The 17,947-nt window shown below is 30.4% G+C and overlaps 1 protein-coding gene across 1 annotated transcript; it reads right to left on the bottom strand.

Moving 5' to 3' along the window:
- Positions 1–986: 986 nt before the first annotated feature.
- LOC18106869 (UPF0481 protein At3g47200) lies at positions 987–2,709 on the bottom strand. The gene is made up of 2 exons (XM_052448695.1): positions 1,377–2,709; positions 987–1,227 (listed from the first exon to the last, which is right to left on the bottom strand). Exons 1-2 carry the CDS (start codon positions 2,582–2,584, stop codon positions 1,113–1,115), a joined length of 1,323 nt encoding a protein of 440 aa, XP_052304655.1. The 5' UTR covers positions 2,585–2,709; the 3' UTR covers positions 987–1,112.
- Between the last annotated feature and the right edge of the window lie 15,238 nt (positions 2,710–17,947).

The raw sequence follows: 17,947 nt of genomic DNA, 5'->3' as shown, positions 1-17,947 counted from the left end.
TTTTACTCGAAGAATTGTCATCTGACAATTAGAGACAACAATTGGAGATTAATGGCCTATGTGAAAATGTCCAAGAATAGGATGTTTCCTTTGAACATCCAGTATGATGCAGCAAGGTGTTTGAGTGCCATCACCAACAGTGAAGAATGGCTTTGGCACCTGAGGCTTGGACATCTGAATTTCACGAGCTTGAAGATGCTAGCAAGCAAGAAGATGGTCAGAGGTTTGCCTCACATTGATCATCCAGATGAAGTCTGTGAAAGTTGTGTCCTCAGCAAACATCACAGATCCAGTTTTGCCAAAGAAGTCAACTGGAGAGCAAAGAGGCCACTGGAGTTAGTACACACAGATGTGTGTGGCCCAATTACGCCTATGTCGACTGGACATAATAGGTACTTCCTCACTTTTATTGATGATTTTAGTAGAAAGACGTGGATATACTTTCTGTCGTTGTTCATTCCTTTGATTTTCAGGTTTTTGTCAAATTCATTGTTAGGTAAACTGTGTTGTATTAAACTCAATCCATCCAGAAGGTCAAGGAAGGCAGCCACCAGCTGTCACCGCCCAGCCACCAACCGGCCAGCCGCCAGCCGCCAGCCACCAGCTGTTTGCCGCCACAGCCGCCAGCCGCCTTCACACTTGAAGGTTGAAATATCTTGTTTTGAATTTGTGTATAAATAGCAAGCTGAGCTTATGCTATTATGTGGGAGAGAGTAGAGAGAAACACTAGAGAGAAAGAGAGAGGGCGTGTATTAAGCTTTTTGTGTTTGTAAGCTATTTGTTTCTTGTAATAAAACAGTGTGTTTTATCCCCTCCGAGTGTTTCAAGGCCACCAACAGTGGTTCCTCCCACCAACAAACTGGGGATATTGAAATTGAGATCATGCATTAACTCTTCAGCTTCATTTAATCTGAAGGTGATCTTAAAAGAAGAGAATTTTGAGAAGAAACAAGTACAAACTCAATTTTAAGACAACACAACAAGAATTTGCAACAACATTATTAGTTCAGAAATACACATACCCAGAGTTTAACAACAATATTCTAAGGAAATTAACAATAACAATCACATCAATCATAGGTAGGATTAATAAAACTAAGCAAGATAAAATCCTAGAATAATGATTTTGCGGAACTTATAGCCTGTATGAAAGTGAGGATCAGCAGGATAGCTGCAGCAACAGTTGCCGTACCTCTCCAAACATTGGGGAAATATACAAGTTTCAAGGTTGCCTTTCTATGGTTCCAGCGGTTCTCATAGTGGGCATTAATGATTTTGCGGAACTTATAGCCTGTATCAAAGTGAGGATCAGCAGGATAGCTGCAGCAACAGTTGCCGTACCTCTCCAAACATTGGGGAAATATACAAGTTTCAAGGTTGCCTTTCTATGGTTCCAGCGGTTCTCATAGTGGGCATTCATCTTTCTGCAGATATCATCATAGCACGTATAAGTGTCCGTGATTGTTTCGCAAAGCTTGTTAATCATATTTGAAAGTGCGGCATCGTCACCTAACCAGTTGAGAATAATTCCATTTTCAGCTAGCAAATCCACGTCTTCTGCACTGTCGATAAGAAGGTCCATAAACATAATGTAATTGCATATGTAAGCTTTAAACGGTTTGAAGCACAGCTCCAAGGCCATGATATTTCGTACAAAACGTTCGAAGCAGTAATCAACTTCCAAGCGTGGTATTTTCAACACTCCTTCCTCAAATTTTATGTTGACCAAACATTTGTCTTCGGTTACCTGAAACTTCACCCCTGCCTCGCTAAGCATGACGGCATTATATTTCAGCTTGATAGGATTAAAACTATAACCTCGTTCAATGGATCCCTTCAACATAAAATTCCTTAGTAAATCAGTGAAATGCCTGCTTCCCTCTACATCCGGGTCGGTGTTTTGCACCCCTTGTGAAAACGTGTACTTTCCAAAATAAACGGTAGCAAGATCAAGAAAAGGAATGCCTATTGGTTCTTTGCGACAGGCCTCGTCATATATTTCCTTAATAATGAAGAAAGGTAGTTGGTTTTCAAGTAGCATCAAGTCTTCTCGTATGTCAAATATCATCCAGGGCTTAATACTTTTAGAATGTCCATTGTCCAACATTCCCGCGCGGTATTGATGGCTGTTTTTGTCGTGGTTTGTTTCCGAAAACTTTGGGTAGCAACATTCATCATCATTTGAAGCCTTCAAAAACTCAATGATGAAGACTGCATCCAACAGGATCATCTCTATGAAATCACTGCTTGTAATTTCGCTGAAGTTCTCTGAATAACTGGCTCGGATCCTCTCTTCTTTCTCCTGAATGCTCATCACAAGATACTGGATTTCCTCCATACCCTTCCCATCCCGTTCAGCAAACTCTTTGAAATATCTCAATTTTTGCTGTTCCATGTCCTTTAGTCTTTCATCGCCACGGTGAAGAGGACCTATTGAAATCAGTTGTGGAGTGTAGGCTTCCGGTCTGACCTTTCGAAACGAATTGGGCACCCTGTAGATACAACACTCATCCCCGTCCTGTTGAGAGGTCAACGATCCTATCTTAATTCGCAGCTGTGCCAAAATATCTCTAGTCATCTCCATGTTGCGTTTGATGTAAGAAACACCTAAGGTACTTTTCCTTCGTTTGGAACTCCTTCCCTAAGGTACTTTCTATATCTGCACGTTCGGTGAAACAAACCAAGAATGAATGGAAGGGGTGTGTGTGTGTGTGTGTGTGTGTGTGTGTGTGTAGAGAGAGAGAGAGAGAGAGAGAGAGAGAGAGAGAGAGTAATAACAAGGCAATTTTAAGATATATTTTACCTAACTAATATTGTAATTTCTATCTTATTTCACAAAATTAAGACATTTTTATTTCCATACGAAATTTTACCTAAAGGACTATAATTGTCCATGTAAATTTTTTAGAGCAATGCTATATGCTATTGTAATTTCTCTTAATCAATCATTTAATATTTTTGGAACGCATGTACACTCAATATATCGCTTCAGTAGTTATCACTTAACACATCAATTTATATGAAATTTTTTATATAATTTGTTAGTATACAAAATATTTAATTTTCAAATTTTTTAGTCCTGCCATTTTTCCTTCTCGATGAATTGTCATGATCAAGAAGGAACATAATGATTCAGCTAAATCTATTAGTTTTCATCTTCTAGATGCATTACAAGAAGGCTATTAATTTATTTATCAGAACAAATTAGCAGTATAAAGTCGTGTGTAAATTTAAGAATTCTAATGATAGGTGTAAGTATGTAAAATTTATGTAATGGGATTTGATAAATTTTAAATTAAAATTATAATTAACATAATTTAAAAACATGAATTTTGATGGACCAATATTAGGTGTAACTAGATTTTTAGCCCGCGCTACGCTGCGGGTAAAAAAAAAACAAATTAAGTCATGTTAAGATTAATCTGATATGACTTGTTCAACTTGGATGGTCTAAAGGCAACCCAAATAATCATTAAAAATATAATTTGACTCATAATAAATATTCAAGAGGAGAATTTTTTTATAAATACTGAGATGAAAACCTATTAAATCTATTCGGATCAACCTGAGTTAACCTATTAGTCCACATGCCATGTTATGAGACCATAATAACTCTATTGAAAGTAAATAAATACAAATAATGAAGCTCAATTTCTAATAAACTCAGTATTGAATAATAAAATTAAAAAAAAATCAATTTAAAAAAGGATTAGAAAAACTTGACTTTAGGCAACGGAGTTATCATATCAAACTTGCGACCTAAATCATAAAACCAAGATAAATCAATAGAAAGCAAATTGAAATAAATTATCAAGTTTAATTCTCAATCAACCTAGTGTTGAAAGATAAAATTGAAATAAGATCTGTTAAAAAAAGATATAAAAAATAACTCAAGTAAACCTGGGCTAATCAACCAAACCTGTGACCTAAGCTATGAGATAAGAATAATCTTATAATAAATAAATCAAAACAAATCACGAAACTTAATTTCCAATTAATCCAAAGTTGAAGGATGGATTTGAAAAAAAAATATTAAGAAAAAAAAACAAAAACTCGACTCAACCGAATCAACTAGTCAAACCCATAGTCTAGATCATAAAACTTGGATAATTAACCTTATCAAAAGTAAATTGAAAACAATTATATAGTCTAATATCCAATAAACCTAATATTGAAGGATATATTAAAAAAAATATAGATTTTTTTTTATAAAAAATAAACAAAGAAAGAAAACAAAATATTATTTTAATGAATAGTATAAAAATAGTAAAACAAAAAATTTTAGTTTTTTTTATAAAGAAAGAGAGAGGAGATGAATTAATAATGGTTTTAAAAGAAGAACAAAATGGCACACTTCCCAAACTTTTCCATTTTGTACTCCTAAAAACGCATCATTTTAAAAAAAAAAACATTTTATTTTTTCATTTTCTACCTTTTGAATGGGAGAATGTAATTGACATATGAAGTTGGAAATCGATTATGAATTTAAAATATTTTAAAATTATTTTCTTCCCGTTATATTTATGATTTTGCGGCAACATTATATTCGGTTGCAAATAATTGGAATATCATGAAATTCTAAGAACTTAGTTCAATAGGAGATCGAGTTGTAATTAGGTAAGGTAAAAAAGACCACAAATTAGACACATAAGGCTAGTTTTGTTAATTTTTTTTTATTTTTAGATTTCCTACTTTGTTTAATATTTTTATTAATTTTGACTTTGATTTTGGATTTCCTAGTTTGTTTAGGATGATTTAAAAAAAATAAAGAGTTTTAAATCTTTTAAAGAGACGAACTACTTGAAGAAAAATACCCGGTAATAAAATTTCTAATTAGAATTTTTATATGATAATCAAAAGAATTATGTGTTGATTATGACTATTGTCTTTTTTATATTGTTTTTATCTATGTCACTCTTTTTTTCCATACAACTACTTGGCTATATTTTCCAACGTAAGGTTTTAGTATTTTTTTTTTAAATTAGCACTATTTAAAAAAAAGGCAAAATAATAAAGTTTGAAAAAAAAACTGGTGAAATAACACAATTTATAAATATCATGATTAGAAACTGCAACATTCAACCTTGTCGCTATTTAAAAACGTGAGATTTTTTTTATAAAAAAACATGAAATTAATGAGTTGCACAAATTATAATGAGGAGAGAGAATAAAAGAAAGAAACAAAGAGACTTGTGAGACATATTAAAACTTTGATTACGACACTACTAGTACTATTAGAAAAATTTTGATGCGACAAATCCAACTACACCAAAAAATGTCATCAATGATATCCTGAGTAGACCACACTTGGCACCTAAAGATGACTGATGACTCACTTGCCTTTAGCGGCAAGTGTGACTCACTCTGATCATTGTTGGTGATATTCTTGGTATCGTTGGATTCGTCTTGTTAAAATCTTTATGATAATACCAAATGTGTCATAATCGGAGCTTCAATGTACCTCTAGAGAGTCTATTTCTTTCTTTCTTGACTTCTCTCCCTACCCTCCTCTCTCCTCATTATAATTTGTGAAGAGAGAGGAGAAAGAAAAGAGAGAAAAAAACAAAGAAAGAAATCTTGAAGGCACATTGAAGCTTCGATTATGACATCACGAGTACCATAAAAAACTCTTGACGAGACGAATCCAATGATACTAATGAAGATCACCAATGGTGACTGGAATGGATCACACTTGCCATCAAAAGCAAGTGAGTTACCTAATATCTTTGGACTACAAGTGCAACTCATTCTAATCACTGTTTATGATTTTTCTTGATGTCATTGTATACTTCTCGTCGAGAGCTTTTTGATGGCACTGGTGACATTGTAATAGGAGCTTCAATGTGTTTTTGGAGTCTTTTTTTTTCTTTTCTCTTTCTTCTTATAGAAATTAGTGCAGCTCATTTTGATAATATTTTTGAAATGCTGCGTTTTTTTATAGTAAGTTAGTTGAATGTCGTATTTTCTAATTACAACTTGTATAAATTATGTGAATTCGCTATTTTTTTTTTCAAACTGTTATTTTTTCAATTAATTTCTTTTAAAAAAAACCATGCTAATTAGAAAAAAAATACCTAAATTTTAGAGCAATTCTAGAAGAAAATCATACGAATTGTTCTGACTACTCTTTTTATTTCTGATCATTCAATTAATATTCTTAGAACGTCTGTACACTCAATCGCTTCAGTGGTTATTGCTTAGCACATCAATATATGTGAAAATTTAATATAATTTGTTTATATGCATAGTATTTAATTTCCATTTTTTTTAAAATACCGTATTTTCTCCTTCTCCACGAATAATTAAGTCATGATCAAGAAGGAACATAGGTTAAAACTATGCATGAAATCCTTCTGATTAACTTAGAAGTTATGTTATTCAATTTATTTATTTTCCTTTACTTATAATGAGCCAAATCCCAAAGAAGGTAAGTAAACATTTCAAAGAAACAAAACAAGTTAGTGCTGACCTGAGGGAGATCAGCCGGCCGTATCTCTGTGTATATAGTCCCAGGCAGCGAGCCCCTTTCCTGTATATTGCAGCCTCTCTCTCTTTCTTGAAGTCTCTTGCTCTTGTCAACCTGCATCGTTGAGCCCAATATATATAAGCAAGGACGGGTGATTAACAAATCATAACAATACAGGCATATATATTCCATTCTGTTTGGTATAATTTTTATATGTTATTTTTATTTTTCAATTCATGTAACTTGTACCAATCTTGATGTGTAATGTGCCTCCATATGTTCATATTAATTAGTTGACTTTTTCCATCTACTTGTTTTTTTTTTTCTCTTTAAAAAAAAGGATCCACTAGTACATTTATTTATTTACAGCATTTATTTTCATTTTTATTCAAGAATTCATATATGCAACTATGTTAGTGTGAAATTAAGATTTTTTATTTTATTTTTATCATGTAGAATTTCCTAAGATAAGACAATAAATATTATAGTTATCATTAAAGTATTTTTAATACATGTAACGATTAGTACACCTTAATTAAAGGTATTTTTATAAATCAAAATATTTTGTGCTATTTTGATTTAATACCCTTAAATAAAAATAAAATAACTTAAAGATTTGTTATAAAATTGAGAAAAAAAAATTTATTTAATCAAAAGTTAGAATTTTTAACTTGCTAGATGGATTCTATTTATACTATATTTGTTTTGATGATTGGAATCACATATTTCTAACTTAAATTTCTTTTTACTTATTATTGTGAAAAAATTATTAATGAAAAATAACATATGAATTATTTTTTAAAATCAAAAGTCAGATATCATAAGTCATGTCTTACAAATTCTTAGTCAATGAACAATTCTATTTTAAAAAAAACTTTTGTTCCTGTTTTTTTTTTTAATTATTGCAACAGGTTTTCCTATTGTTTGTGACAAACTAACAAATTGATATAGAAAATTATAACTTTAATCATTGTTAAAAAAAATTATATGTTTTTATTTATTATTTATATAACTGGTATCAATTTGAATGAATGCATCTATGTTCGTAGTTGACTTTTCTTCGTCCACTTGACTTTTTTTTTCCCTCCCTCTTAAGTCAGTTGCCTCATCTATCCGAATGGCTGCGCGACCTCTAGATTATTTGTCATGGGTTGTTATGTTAGAATGTTTTAGGCAGTTGTTATTTATTTATTTTTTTTTTTTATAACCCGGGTATCCGGGTCAGCTTACGCGCACCACGACTAATCCCTAGATTTATTAAACATCCTGCAAGCCCAGTAGGCAAGTAATGCACCGCGGAGATGACATGCATGCACAGAAAAGATCGAACCCGGATGCAGAGAAAGGGAACAAGTCCCTACCACAACCGCTAGGCCACGACTTCAAGTACAGTTTTAGGCGGTTGTTATTAATTTTACTTGTGATATACTAATTAGTAGAGAATAAATAAATAGTCACTTTGAGGGGCTAATTGGTACTCTGTATATGGATACAATTCTGCATATTTTTTTTATTCAATCTCATAACTTAAATAACAGAATAATTACTGAAATTACTTAATAATTAACAACCCATAACCTCAAATTAATAACGACTGTGTAAAACATTCAGATCACCTAAGTCCACGTCCTAACAGACCCATGGCATTATTTCATTTACTAGTGGGAGGAGAACGTGTTTTCTTGAGTGATCTGGCATTTTGACACTACTCACATATTTACAGAATGCATTAATTTTCTGATGAATAAGCTTTTACAAAAACGAAATTAACACATTAAGTATTTTAAGAATTGTTTTAATGTTTTAATCTCTTTCCTAATTAAAGATCTTGTTTTTACATATTAGTATTGACATATATTTTATATTTTCATATATAAAGAAATTATTTTTATGTAAAACGTTTATCACACTCGACATTATAGCAAACCTAAAAAAAATATAATATTTTGAAAATAAATAAAAAAAGAGAGAAAAGAATCACCTCCTTATATAATGGTCAATAAAAAATACTCTAATTGATCTTAAGAGTTGTAATGTAATGAAATAGTTATGATAAAGATAAAATATTAACATTTTAAAGCTTTTTATATGAGATAAGGTGCCTTGCCAATTATCTTTTATTCATATTAGTATGTTGTGTATCTATTTACATGGATTCATTATAATATTTCAAAAAATCCATCCCATTAAGAAATTAAAAAAAGAGCGAGGCCTAGGAGCGTGGGCTAGGTTTGAAGGCCCACATGCTTGGGCTGGTTTTTTAGGTCCAATGTGCCTCGACTCTTTTTTTTTTAAAAAAAAGTTTAGTTGTTTTATGTTTGGGTAAAAAAAATCGATAAAAGAAATCATTGAATCCAATTGAGTTCATGAATCAAGTTGTAGGTTTAATAGTTCATTCGTAGCATTCAAGTTATTATTATTATTTTTTTGTTTAATAATTTATTTTGTCCCTCGATTTTAAAAATATAATTTCTTTCTTTGTTATCAATGATCTCTTTTTTTGTTAAGCTCAAAACTAAGAAAAATCAATTTCATCTTTTTTTTTTTTATCAATGATCTGCTTATGATATCTCAACCACACGTGTCTAACATATTGTTTTTCTATTTAAAAAAACATTTTATACAAAAAAATTGTCATGCATTTTATCGTCGTGTAATTAAATGAAAAATAATCTCTGTTAAAAAAAATATTGAATCTAATAACATGCATGACTTGCATCACAAATTTACTTGGTTGAGTCGAGTTTACTTGGTTGACTCGAGTTCACTTAGGCTTTTTATTTTAGTTAAGTGTCATTTTTTTTTATCACTTTTATCTTTCAATATTAAGTTAATTGAGGATTAATTTGATAACCCATGCATTAACTTAGTAACCCAATGTCCAAGACCTTTTTTTAGGTAAGATTTGAAAATTATGTCTAAGAGTATACTATAAGCATGTAATATAATGTTAATTATAATGTTTTTCATTGTCAAGGTTTTTGTATCTTAAAATCCTAAGTTTTAATATATATTTTTATCTAAAAATATTTTAAAAACATCATAAAAATTTCAATAAATCTTTAACTCTAAAACACATCTTCTAATCTATTTAAAAACTATAAGTCCATCTATTTTACATGTTTACAAGATAGAACCACCATCATTGAACTCCATTTTCTATGATAAAATCATTGATACTAAAATCAAATTTTGTTAATTGGAATCTCAGTATGAAGCGTGGCTCTCTCATGTCTATTAAGAAAATCAAGAGAATGAAAAGAGGAAAGAGAAACAAAGAAATGTTAAAATTACAAACCTTTATAATTATGAATGAATCAATTCAACCCAAAAGTTTAAGCTGTGAGATGAGGTCTCAAAATATAATTTATATTATTTTCTAATATATTCTCTCAAATGAAAGCTTTTTGAGCTTGAAACTTGCACAAACTTATACTAACTTGTGCATGATTTTTATCAAATAAATAGAGATGATGAGATTTAAACTCGTGACTACTTGATTATCAAAACTCTAATATTTTATCAAAGAACCATCTCAACCCAATAATTTAAATTATTAAAAGAGATCATAAAATATAATTTATATTATTCTCTACCAATAATTAAATTTCAAAGTCATAAGAAATAATCAATAGATAACAGACCAAGCAAATGTTCGTATGGTACTAATGAGATCCAGGTAGACCATAAATCAGCAGCAAAGGAACAACAACCAAGAATCGGCAGCGGCAGTAATTCCAGCTGCTAGGTCTGTGCAAGGAGTCCTTGTGAGAGAAGGAATTTCAGCAAACTATAAGTTGGAAAACAGAGGCAGTTTTCTTGTGGCAACTGGACAAAGAGAGTTTCCTATAAGGAAAAGGAGAAGAAGAGTCGAGATTTAAGAGGCTTTATATGTGACAGAAATAGCCTTGGAGACAACAACTCAACCTCGAATAACTTGGTCTCTGACTTGAGGAGTTCTGAGTTCTAAATTGATTTGAATAGTATTATTTTCAAGCAAGTAGAATCCTTTTTGAGCTAGGAAATAATTTACAAAAAGAGCAAAAACTCCAAGATAAGGGGCGGGAAAGAGTAAAATGAATGCAAAAACTCCGAGATTGCAAATGTCTAGACAAGGAGCAAGATCATCATTCTCTGAGCACATATTATGTACTTTACAGCAAAGGAGTACAGAGTCCGCCGATGCTCAGCAAGCCGTGATTCAATCTGTACAGGAAGAGAGCATCAAGACCGCTACCAATTCCATTTGCCATCCAGGATAGTATTCTTGGTGGATGAGACATTTTAAGAACAGATGGGTGAATTGCAGATCGTCTCCCCATATCACTCGTAAAATCCACTGGACTACAATCATAGATATGACCCGAAATACAGTCCGTTGTAGTTTGTGTTTTACAAAGCGTATGAGCGAAGCGAAACAACGATATCTATCTCTTTGAAATTTATTTCTTGTTTTGTTTCAGAGGATTATTAATGGGTTGGGGTTGTGGGGGCAACGACTCTGTGATATAATAAAAAATATTAAAAAAAATTATTAATACTCTTTAGATATCTAGGGTTTTTTGGGTAATTTTTAATCTATTATAAATACATACCATATAATTTTATTTTAATATAATGAAAAATAAAACTCTTTATTATTATGAATATAACAGTGTTATTGAACCACGTTAAATCTTATGTTTTTTTCTAGTTTGAATTATTATTGTGATATTCTTTAAGAATTGCTTTTCACAAGACAGTCTCTACGAGTTGAAAGTCATCCTATAGATACAAGAACAAATACAAAAAGGAAATCAAACTGATGCTAAAGACTGACACACCAGGTTCAGTTGTACTTACACTTTCCCTCAATGATCTGCAGTGGGAAAATACAATGTGTTCAATCATCCAAAGAAACTGGGGTTGCTTCTTACTCAATGATTCCAAACATGGCATCCCTTTTATCGTCTTCTTTGCTTGGGTCTTGGGTCCACCATTTGCCAAATCTCTCTTCGTACAGACAAAGCAAATGTTAGCTGATATCAGTCCCTCTGATGATCTATTTTTACTGGGATATTTTGTGAACTGGTTGCAAAGGATTTGGAGGTTGGAATATCATAACCTTTGAGGTCAGGGCCTAACTCCTTTTACTGGCTTGCTTGGCCATTTATTGAATGAATCTAGTTTATAACCTAATAGCAAAAATTACTTGGAAAAACAATATATTGCAACATTTGATGCATAAATTGTTTAGAAATAATAACAATAACAAGTTTTGTCTGTAGGTAATGATATCAAGACACTGAAAACATGTTAATTACTAGTAGCATCACAGCTCTATGCAAGAGCTCTTTGAGCTTTTTCTTCATCATTTCTATTGCAAAGCGAGAGTACTGGCCCTATATGCCAAGCTTCTTTCCTTTTTCTTTTTTTTATGAATGAAAAACTTCATTGATCAAAATCAACCAAAACAGGAAGAAATCCTGTTTAAGAAAGAATTACAACTCCAGACGAAAGCAAACTGAGAACAATTAATCTTTACATGACAAAATATTGTTATAATTGTTCGTGCTTTAGAAAAACAACAATTAAACATTTTACTCTTCTTTGAAAACATGATAACTTAATATAAATTAGTAAATAAATAATAAGCAAAGCCTCCTCTATCTTCGGCAGATAAACCTTGCCTTTATTTGTCTTCTCTTTCCGTTCTTTGCTCTGGTATTCTCTTATTGTGATTCTTCACCCCATTTTCTTCACCTCCATTAGGATGTTGGTCTTGTCTCCTTCTCAGCATTGTTCTTCTTAGTCTGTTTTTCCAATTTCCAAAATTTTCTGTCTCAAGCGCGCTGGACCTTTGTTGGAGTACCATATGAATCACAAGGCCCGGTAGAAACATCTCTGCACGATCCGATCCCTCGCTGATCCATTTTCAGATCCGGGGACAGTTTCCAGAAATTGTGATACGGGATCATCCAACGAATTAAAGACAGAAGCGTATCATAAAATGTATTTTCATAATTGTCATCATTTGTATTACCGCCACTATTTTAAAGAATCATTTCAATCCAATATATAGCTTAAACTATTAAATGAGGTCCTAAAATATGATTTATATTATTTTTTAACATACCCCTTTAAATGAAAGTTCTTCTCTCTTGAAACTTGCACATGTTTATATTATCTTGTGTTTAAATTTTATCAAATAAATATGAATGGTGATATTCGAATTTGTAACTGCTTGGTTATCAAGGCTTTAATACCATGTCAAATAATTATCTCAACCCAATAGCTTAAACTATTAAATGAAATCCTAGAATATGATCTATATTATTTTCTAACACACTATTGTTCCTCTCCAATTCTTTCCAGAGAGAATAACTTTGATCCACCTTGTTGCTTCCTGCAGCAGGAAAATCTTTTAGTAGAACAAACTCTTGAATGCTTAAATAAAAAAGTGTGGATATCCTTTATTATGTTGAGCTGGATAATCAATACTAACCCATATATACTTTGTGATCGAGCTCATCTACCGTGGAGGCTGCAGAATGCAGCTCTGATGGATTAGCTACCTCAATCCACCCCCCTTGATTCTTGCTCACAAAGAGAAATTGACGAGCTAGCCAAAGTAGCTCCAAGTCCAGTGAAAAGCAAATGGGTGTACTTCCACAAGTGCACTGGAATTTAATTAATGTAGTGGCTTAGAAACACCATATAAATTAAATATAACTTATTAAATTAATGTCATGATTTTGAATTATAATATTTAAAAATATGTTTTTTTATCAAAAACTTTTTACTATTATGTTAACTCATCATTTATTTTTAATTTCAATAGTAATTACCTAATTTATCACTAAAGAGTGTACTGCTACTTTCTAGATTAGTGACTAAATCAAGATTTTCTAGGCATCTAGGGAAACCAGCTTCTTTGGCGGGGAACTTGGTGAGCGTGAGTTTTATTTGGGTGGTTGAATTTTGGGTCATTTTTACGTAAAATATATAAAATGTTCAAATGATAAGCAACAATATAAAAAAATAGGATAGTTGCAGTAAAGTGGTGATGATAGTGACTGAGAGGGTGGGGGTGGTGAAGCTGGTGTGGACAATGGTGTGGAGAACAATTATAATATTTATAGCAAGTTTATGTAGGAGGTTTTTTTAAAAAAATAGATATTTTTATTAGTTAATTTATTTTTATTTTTATTTTCCCACTTTATATTATTTCCTTATCTAGTTTATATATATATATATATATATATATATATATATATATATATATATATATATATATATATATATAAAATTGTAATAACCTTTTGGGAAATGAGTTTTAGATCAATAAAAAATAAAGTATTTAAATGTATCGTAGTTATAATGTTTTTAGTTTTTAAGTGTATTTTAAATTATAACAAATCTTGTTGTCATTTGCTTCTATTTGTGTTAGTGGGTATAATATCCCAACAATTCCTAGTTGTTAGTTGCTATATGCTTTTCAATTGTAAAATATGACATGATTATGTAAAAGGAGATTATAAGGTTCCCCTAGGAAAAAAAAACATTAAAGAACTAATGTGTTATTTCCTTATATGTTAGTTACTATTATTGGATATATTGTTGGTGGGATCCGAGATAAAATTACTCATATAAAAGTGTTGTGTTAGGGATCCATGATGAAGTGTCCCATACACAAACACATAAAAAAATGTTTGTGATGGAAAACAAATTCATACATAGCAATTATATATAAACATAAACCCCTAGAATGACATTCTATTTGTATGGTTATGGATATATCTAAACAAATTTTCTCTGGGCATTAAATGAAATTAGATGGTCAAAATCTAGGTAACTGTTGCAAATCTTGATAAGTTTTTTGTGAGCACCATGATTTTATCTTTTTCCGCCATTCTTTCTTCTTAGATTAAAAAATAGATTTTCTAATATAAATTTTTATATTTCTAAATTATATAACATTTACATAATTGTATAGGAAACCTCGAGTTACATTCAAAGGGAATTATATGAGAAAAAATTTTACAATCCAAAATAATAATAGAGAAAAAACAGGAGACACAAGTGCTATTTATTATTATAACCATTCAATCATAAAAACACAATCGCATTGGTCTTTAATGTCCATTTATTATTGCATGCTTTGATTCTAATTATTGGCTTTATATGTAATTTTTTAAATAATATTTCTAACATTTAGAAATATTTAATTAAATTCAATTTGATAATTTCCCAAATATAATAAATTTTATTTAATAAAGATTGTCTTTTAAAAATATATATTTTTAAAAAATCTAATAAGAAATTTAATCATATTAAAATTCTTATTAACATCCTAAACTATTTTAGGATCAAATAAATAAAATTTTATGACTTAATAAATCTCATTTTATTTTAGAAAAAATATTTTTTTAATTAAAAAATTTAATTAAATCCTAATCCGATTAGAATATTATAAAATATAAATTTTTTTAATGAAACATTTTTATTCAATCCTAATCCTATTAGAAAAATTAATTATATAATTAATTTAATCTAGGGTTTTAATTTTAAAATATAAAATCAATATTTTATATATAAAGAGAAAGAATCATAATTCTATCCAAAAAATCAAATTGTAATAAGTAATAAATTGTAGGGGTAAATTCATAAATTAAACCTCTAAATCCTTTTGTAATTAAATATAAGTGGCAAGGGTATAGTAATAATTATATCCCAAAAACCCCTAAAAGGGCACTATGGGCAGAATCATAATGCTGCCCCTCTCGTTTCTTCTTGTCTTCTACTGGTGGTTGGCTCTCTGCCCACTATTAGCGGCAGCGTTGGTTGCCGTTACCAGCCAATAGCATGAGGGATTGTCTTTGCTGGGGAGGTGCTGCTTGCAGTAGTGCCTATGGAAAGCCATGAAAAGTTTTTTTTTTCTTTTTTTTTTTAATTTATGGAAGATTTCGATCACATTCAAAAAGTCCGGCCTGGTCGGAACAATAAATAATTTTTTTTTATAAAATCAAGAGTGAAAAATTAATTTTAGAAAAAATAACTTTTGCATATAAAATTAATTCTAAATTAATTCCAATAACAATTAAAACATGCAAGCAATAACCCTGATTGTCTAACGATGACTTTAATACCACTGTTGGATTTCTTGAAACACATACACATAACAAAAACTATAAATTTTAATTTTTTTTAGAAGTCTTAAGAACCTGTTAAACAAATTTAGAGTTTGTTAGGTTTTTGTGAAAATTACTTGAAGATTAGTTGTTCTTTTCAGCTTTGAATATTTGCTTTAAGGCTAAGTTGTCGCAAATCACAAGTCGTCCATGTGTTCAGTCTCTAATGGTAATTCATATGAACCACTAATAAAAAATCTTCGAAATCCTTTTAGGGGAGAGATTGCTACACCTTAGAGTGCTATAAAATATCAATTTTTCTTTTAATTAATATCACATTTATTATTTTAGGCTAATTTTAAAATTTTATTCAATCAAGTCCTTACTTGATTTTTCTAGGTCTATAATTGTAATTCAATGTATAAATTACACTCTAGTCCTTAATTTCTAAAACTTATTTACAATCAAGTCACACTTGATTAATCATCTTATTTTAATTTCTGATTAATGATTCTTATGTATGTGATCCATTAAGCTCCCTAATAAGTTGGCCCAAATATAAATCATAATCCTAAACAAAATAGGATTAAATAAATTAAACAAATTAATTTATTATCAATTCAATAATTGATTGATTTATATTTGAAGATTAAGTATAATGTTTAACAACCTGTCGTGATTCTCCAAATACTAGGAAAGTCATAAGTGGTTTGATTTAATAGTTTTTAAATGAAATTATTATCCCTTTATCAACAGTGTTTTGATTTAAACATTATAACATTGAGCATGTTTACTTTATAAAATCATGTTTGTTCTCAACACCATAGTTATTGATTATTTGAATATGATTTGAAACTCTTTTTTAATTTTATTTCATCTTGCGCAATGATTTACAATTAATACTATTTGATAACAGATGAAATATTTTTCATAATTCATCTAAGGTGATGAATTCATATAGTTCATGTTATACCCAATATTTACCCATTTGTTACCCTTGATTAGGACAACATATAATATGATCAAAACATAACACTCTTTATATAAGATAATTCAGTGATCTTAAATCTAAGGATCACTTACACAACTGTCACGTGAGCTTTTTCATGGACATAAGTGATATCTATATATGAATTTTTCATGTGAGTCATTTCAGTATGCAAGTCATTCGACAAACACCTACATATTAGTTCTATGTAACTCTCATATCTCAGTTTATGAGAATAATTGCTTTATTTCATAAAAAAAAAAACATAATATGTATGAATCTCAACAACTCTAATTAACATCCATTTTTAATAAAGTATTGACCAAGAACATTTAGAAACAATTATTTGATGTAATAAAAATCCTATAATTATAACAACATTATAATTTCTTTTGCAAAATATTTTTATCCAAAATTTTTTATCTTTACTCTAGATTCATTAATTAAATATTAGATTTATTAATAAAATAACTAATAATTATTAAAAATAAATAAATTTTTATTAATAAATTAAATATATTTATATAAATAAAATTAATGTCATATATTATCAACCAATTCACTACAAAACATATTAACTAACAAGTTCCAAGTATTTCAAAACCTTTTTTTTTTTTTTTGTATCTGTGGACTGTTATGCAGAGAAGAAGCACATTAAGAGGGTTGGTGGCTTTGGTAGTCTTTGGGCCTCGAGAATCAAATAGCTTGGCCATGTCCAATAGAGGCATCCTGTGGCCATGAGCCATGAAAGGAAAGAGAAGAACATGTTGCTTGTTAACTTCACTGCTCGTATGGCCTTGTGCCCGAAGGAAGATTTCATATAACAGAATTAAATGGTTGAGTTACAAGTGAAACTACTGGAATATGTGATGAAATATGAAGACAAGAAGAGGAAGAAAGGTTTGGACTATTTTCTTTTTCTACTTTCTATGATCAGTATGCAAATTTATTGGCACGAGGTGAGGATATATGTAGAATAGAGGCCCGCCGCGAGACAATAAAGATTTGGTTCTTCTTCTTCCTCCTGTGATCACTTCCTGCCTCTTATCTGTCGTTGTTCATTTCTTTGATTTTCAGGTTTTTGTCAAATTCGTTGTTAGGTAAGCTGGGGATATTGAAATTGAGATCATGCACTAACTCTTTAGCTTCATTTAAGTTTAAGCTGTCAGATAAGATCTCAGGATATGATTTATATTATTTTCTAACACATCCTCTTAAGTAAAAGCCATTTGGACTTGAAACTTACACAGACCCACATTACCTTGTGCTTAATTTTTATCAAATAAATGAAAATGGTGAGATTCGAACTCGTGACCGCTTGGTCATTAAGGCTCTGATACCATGTCAGAGAACCATCTCAACCTAAAAGCTTAAACTGTTAGG

This window comes from Populus trichocarpa, chromosome 17, assembly GCF_000002775.5.
Source record: "Populus trichocarpa isolate Nisqually-1 chromosome 17, P.trichocarpa_v4.1, whole genome shotgun sequence".
Lineage (NCBI taxonomy): Eukaryota > Viridiplantae > Streptophyta > Magnoliopsida > Malpighiales > Salicaceae > Populus > Populus trichocarpa.
Note: the sequence above shows the minus strand (reverse complement) of the source record. Positions and strands in the feature narration are given on the sequence as shown.

What these genes read in the sequence shown, in the direction of transcription:
- LOC18106869 (XM_052448695.1), bottom strand. Translation starts at nt 2,584, where the DNA reads ATGGAGATGACTAGAGATATTTTGGCACAGCTGCGAATTAAGATAGGA. An exon ending in TGGAACCATAGAAAGGCAAC is followed by an intron (nt 1,228 to 1,376) that starts CTTGAAACTTGT and finishes TAGAAAGGCAAC; the next exon opens with CTTGAAACTTGTATATTTCC.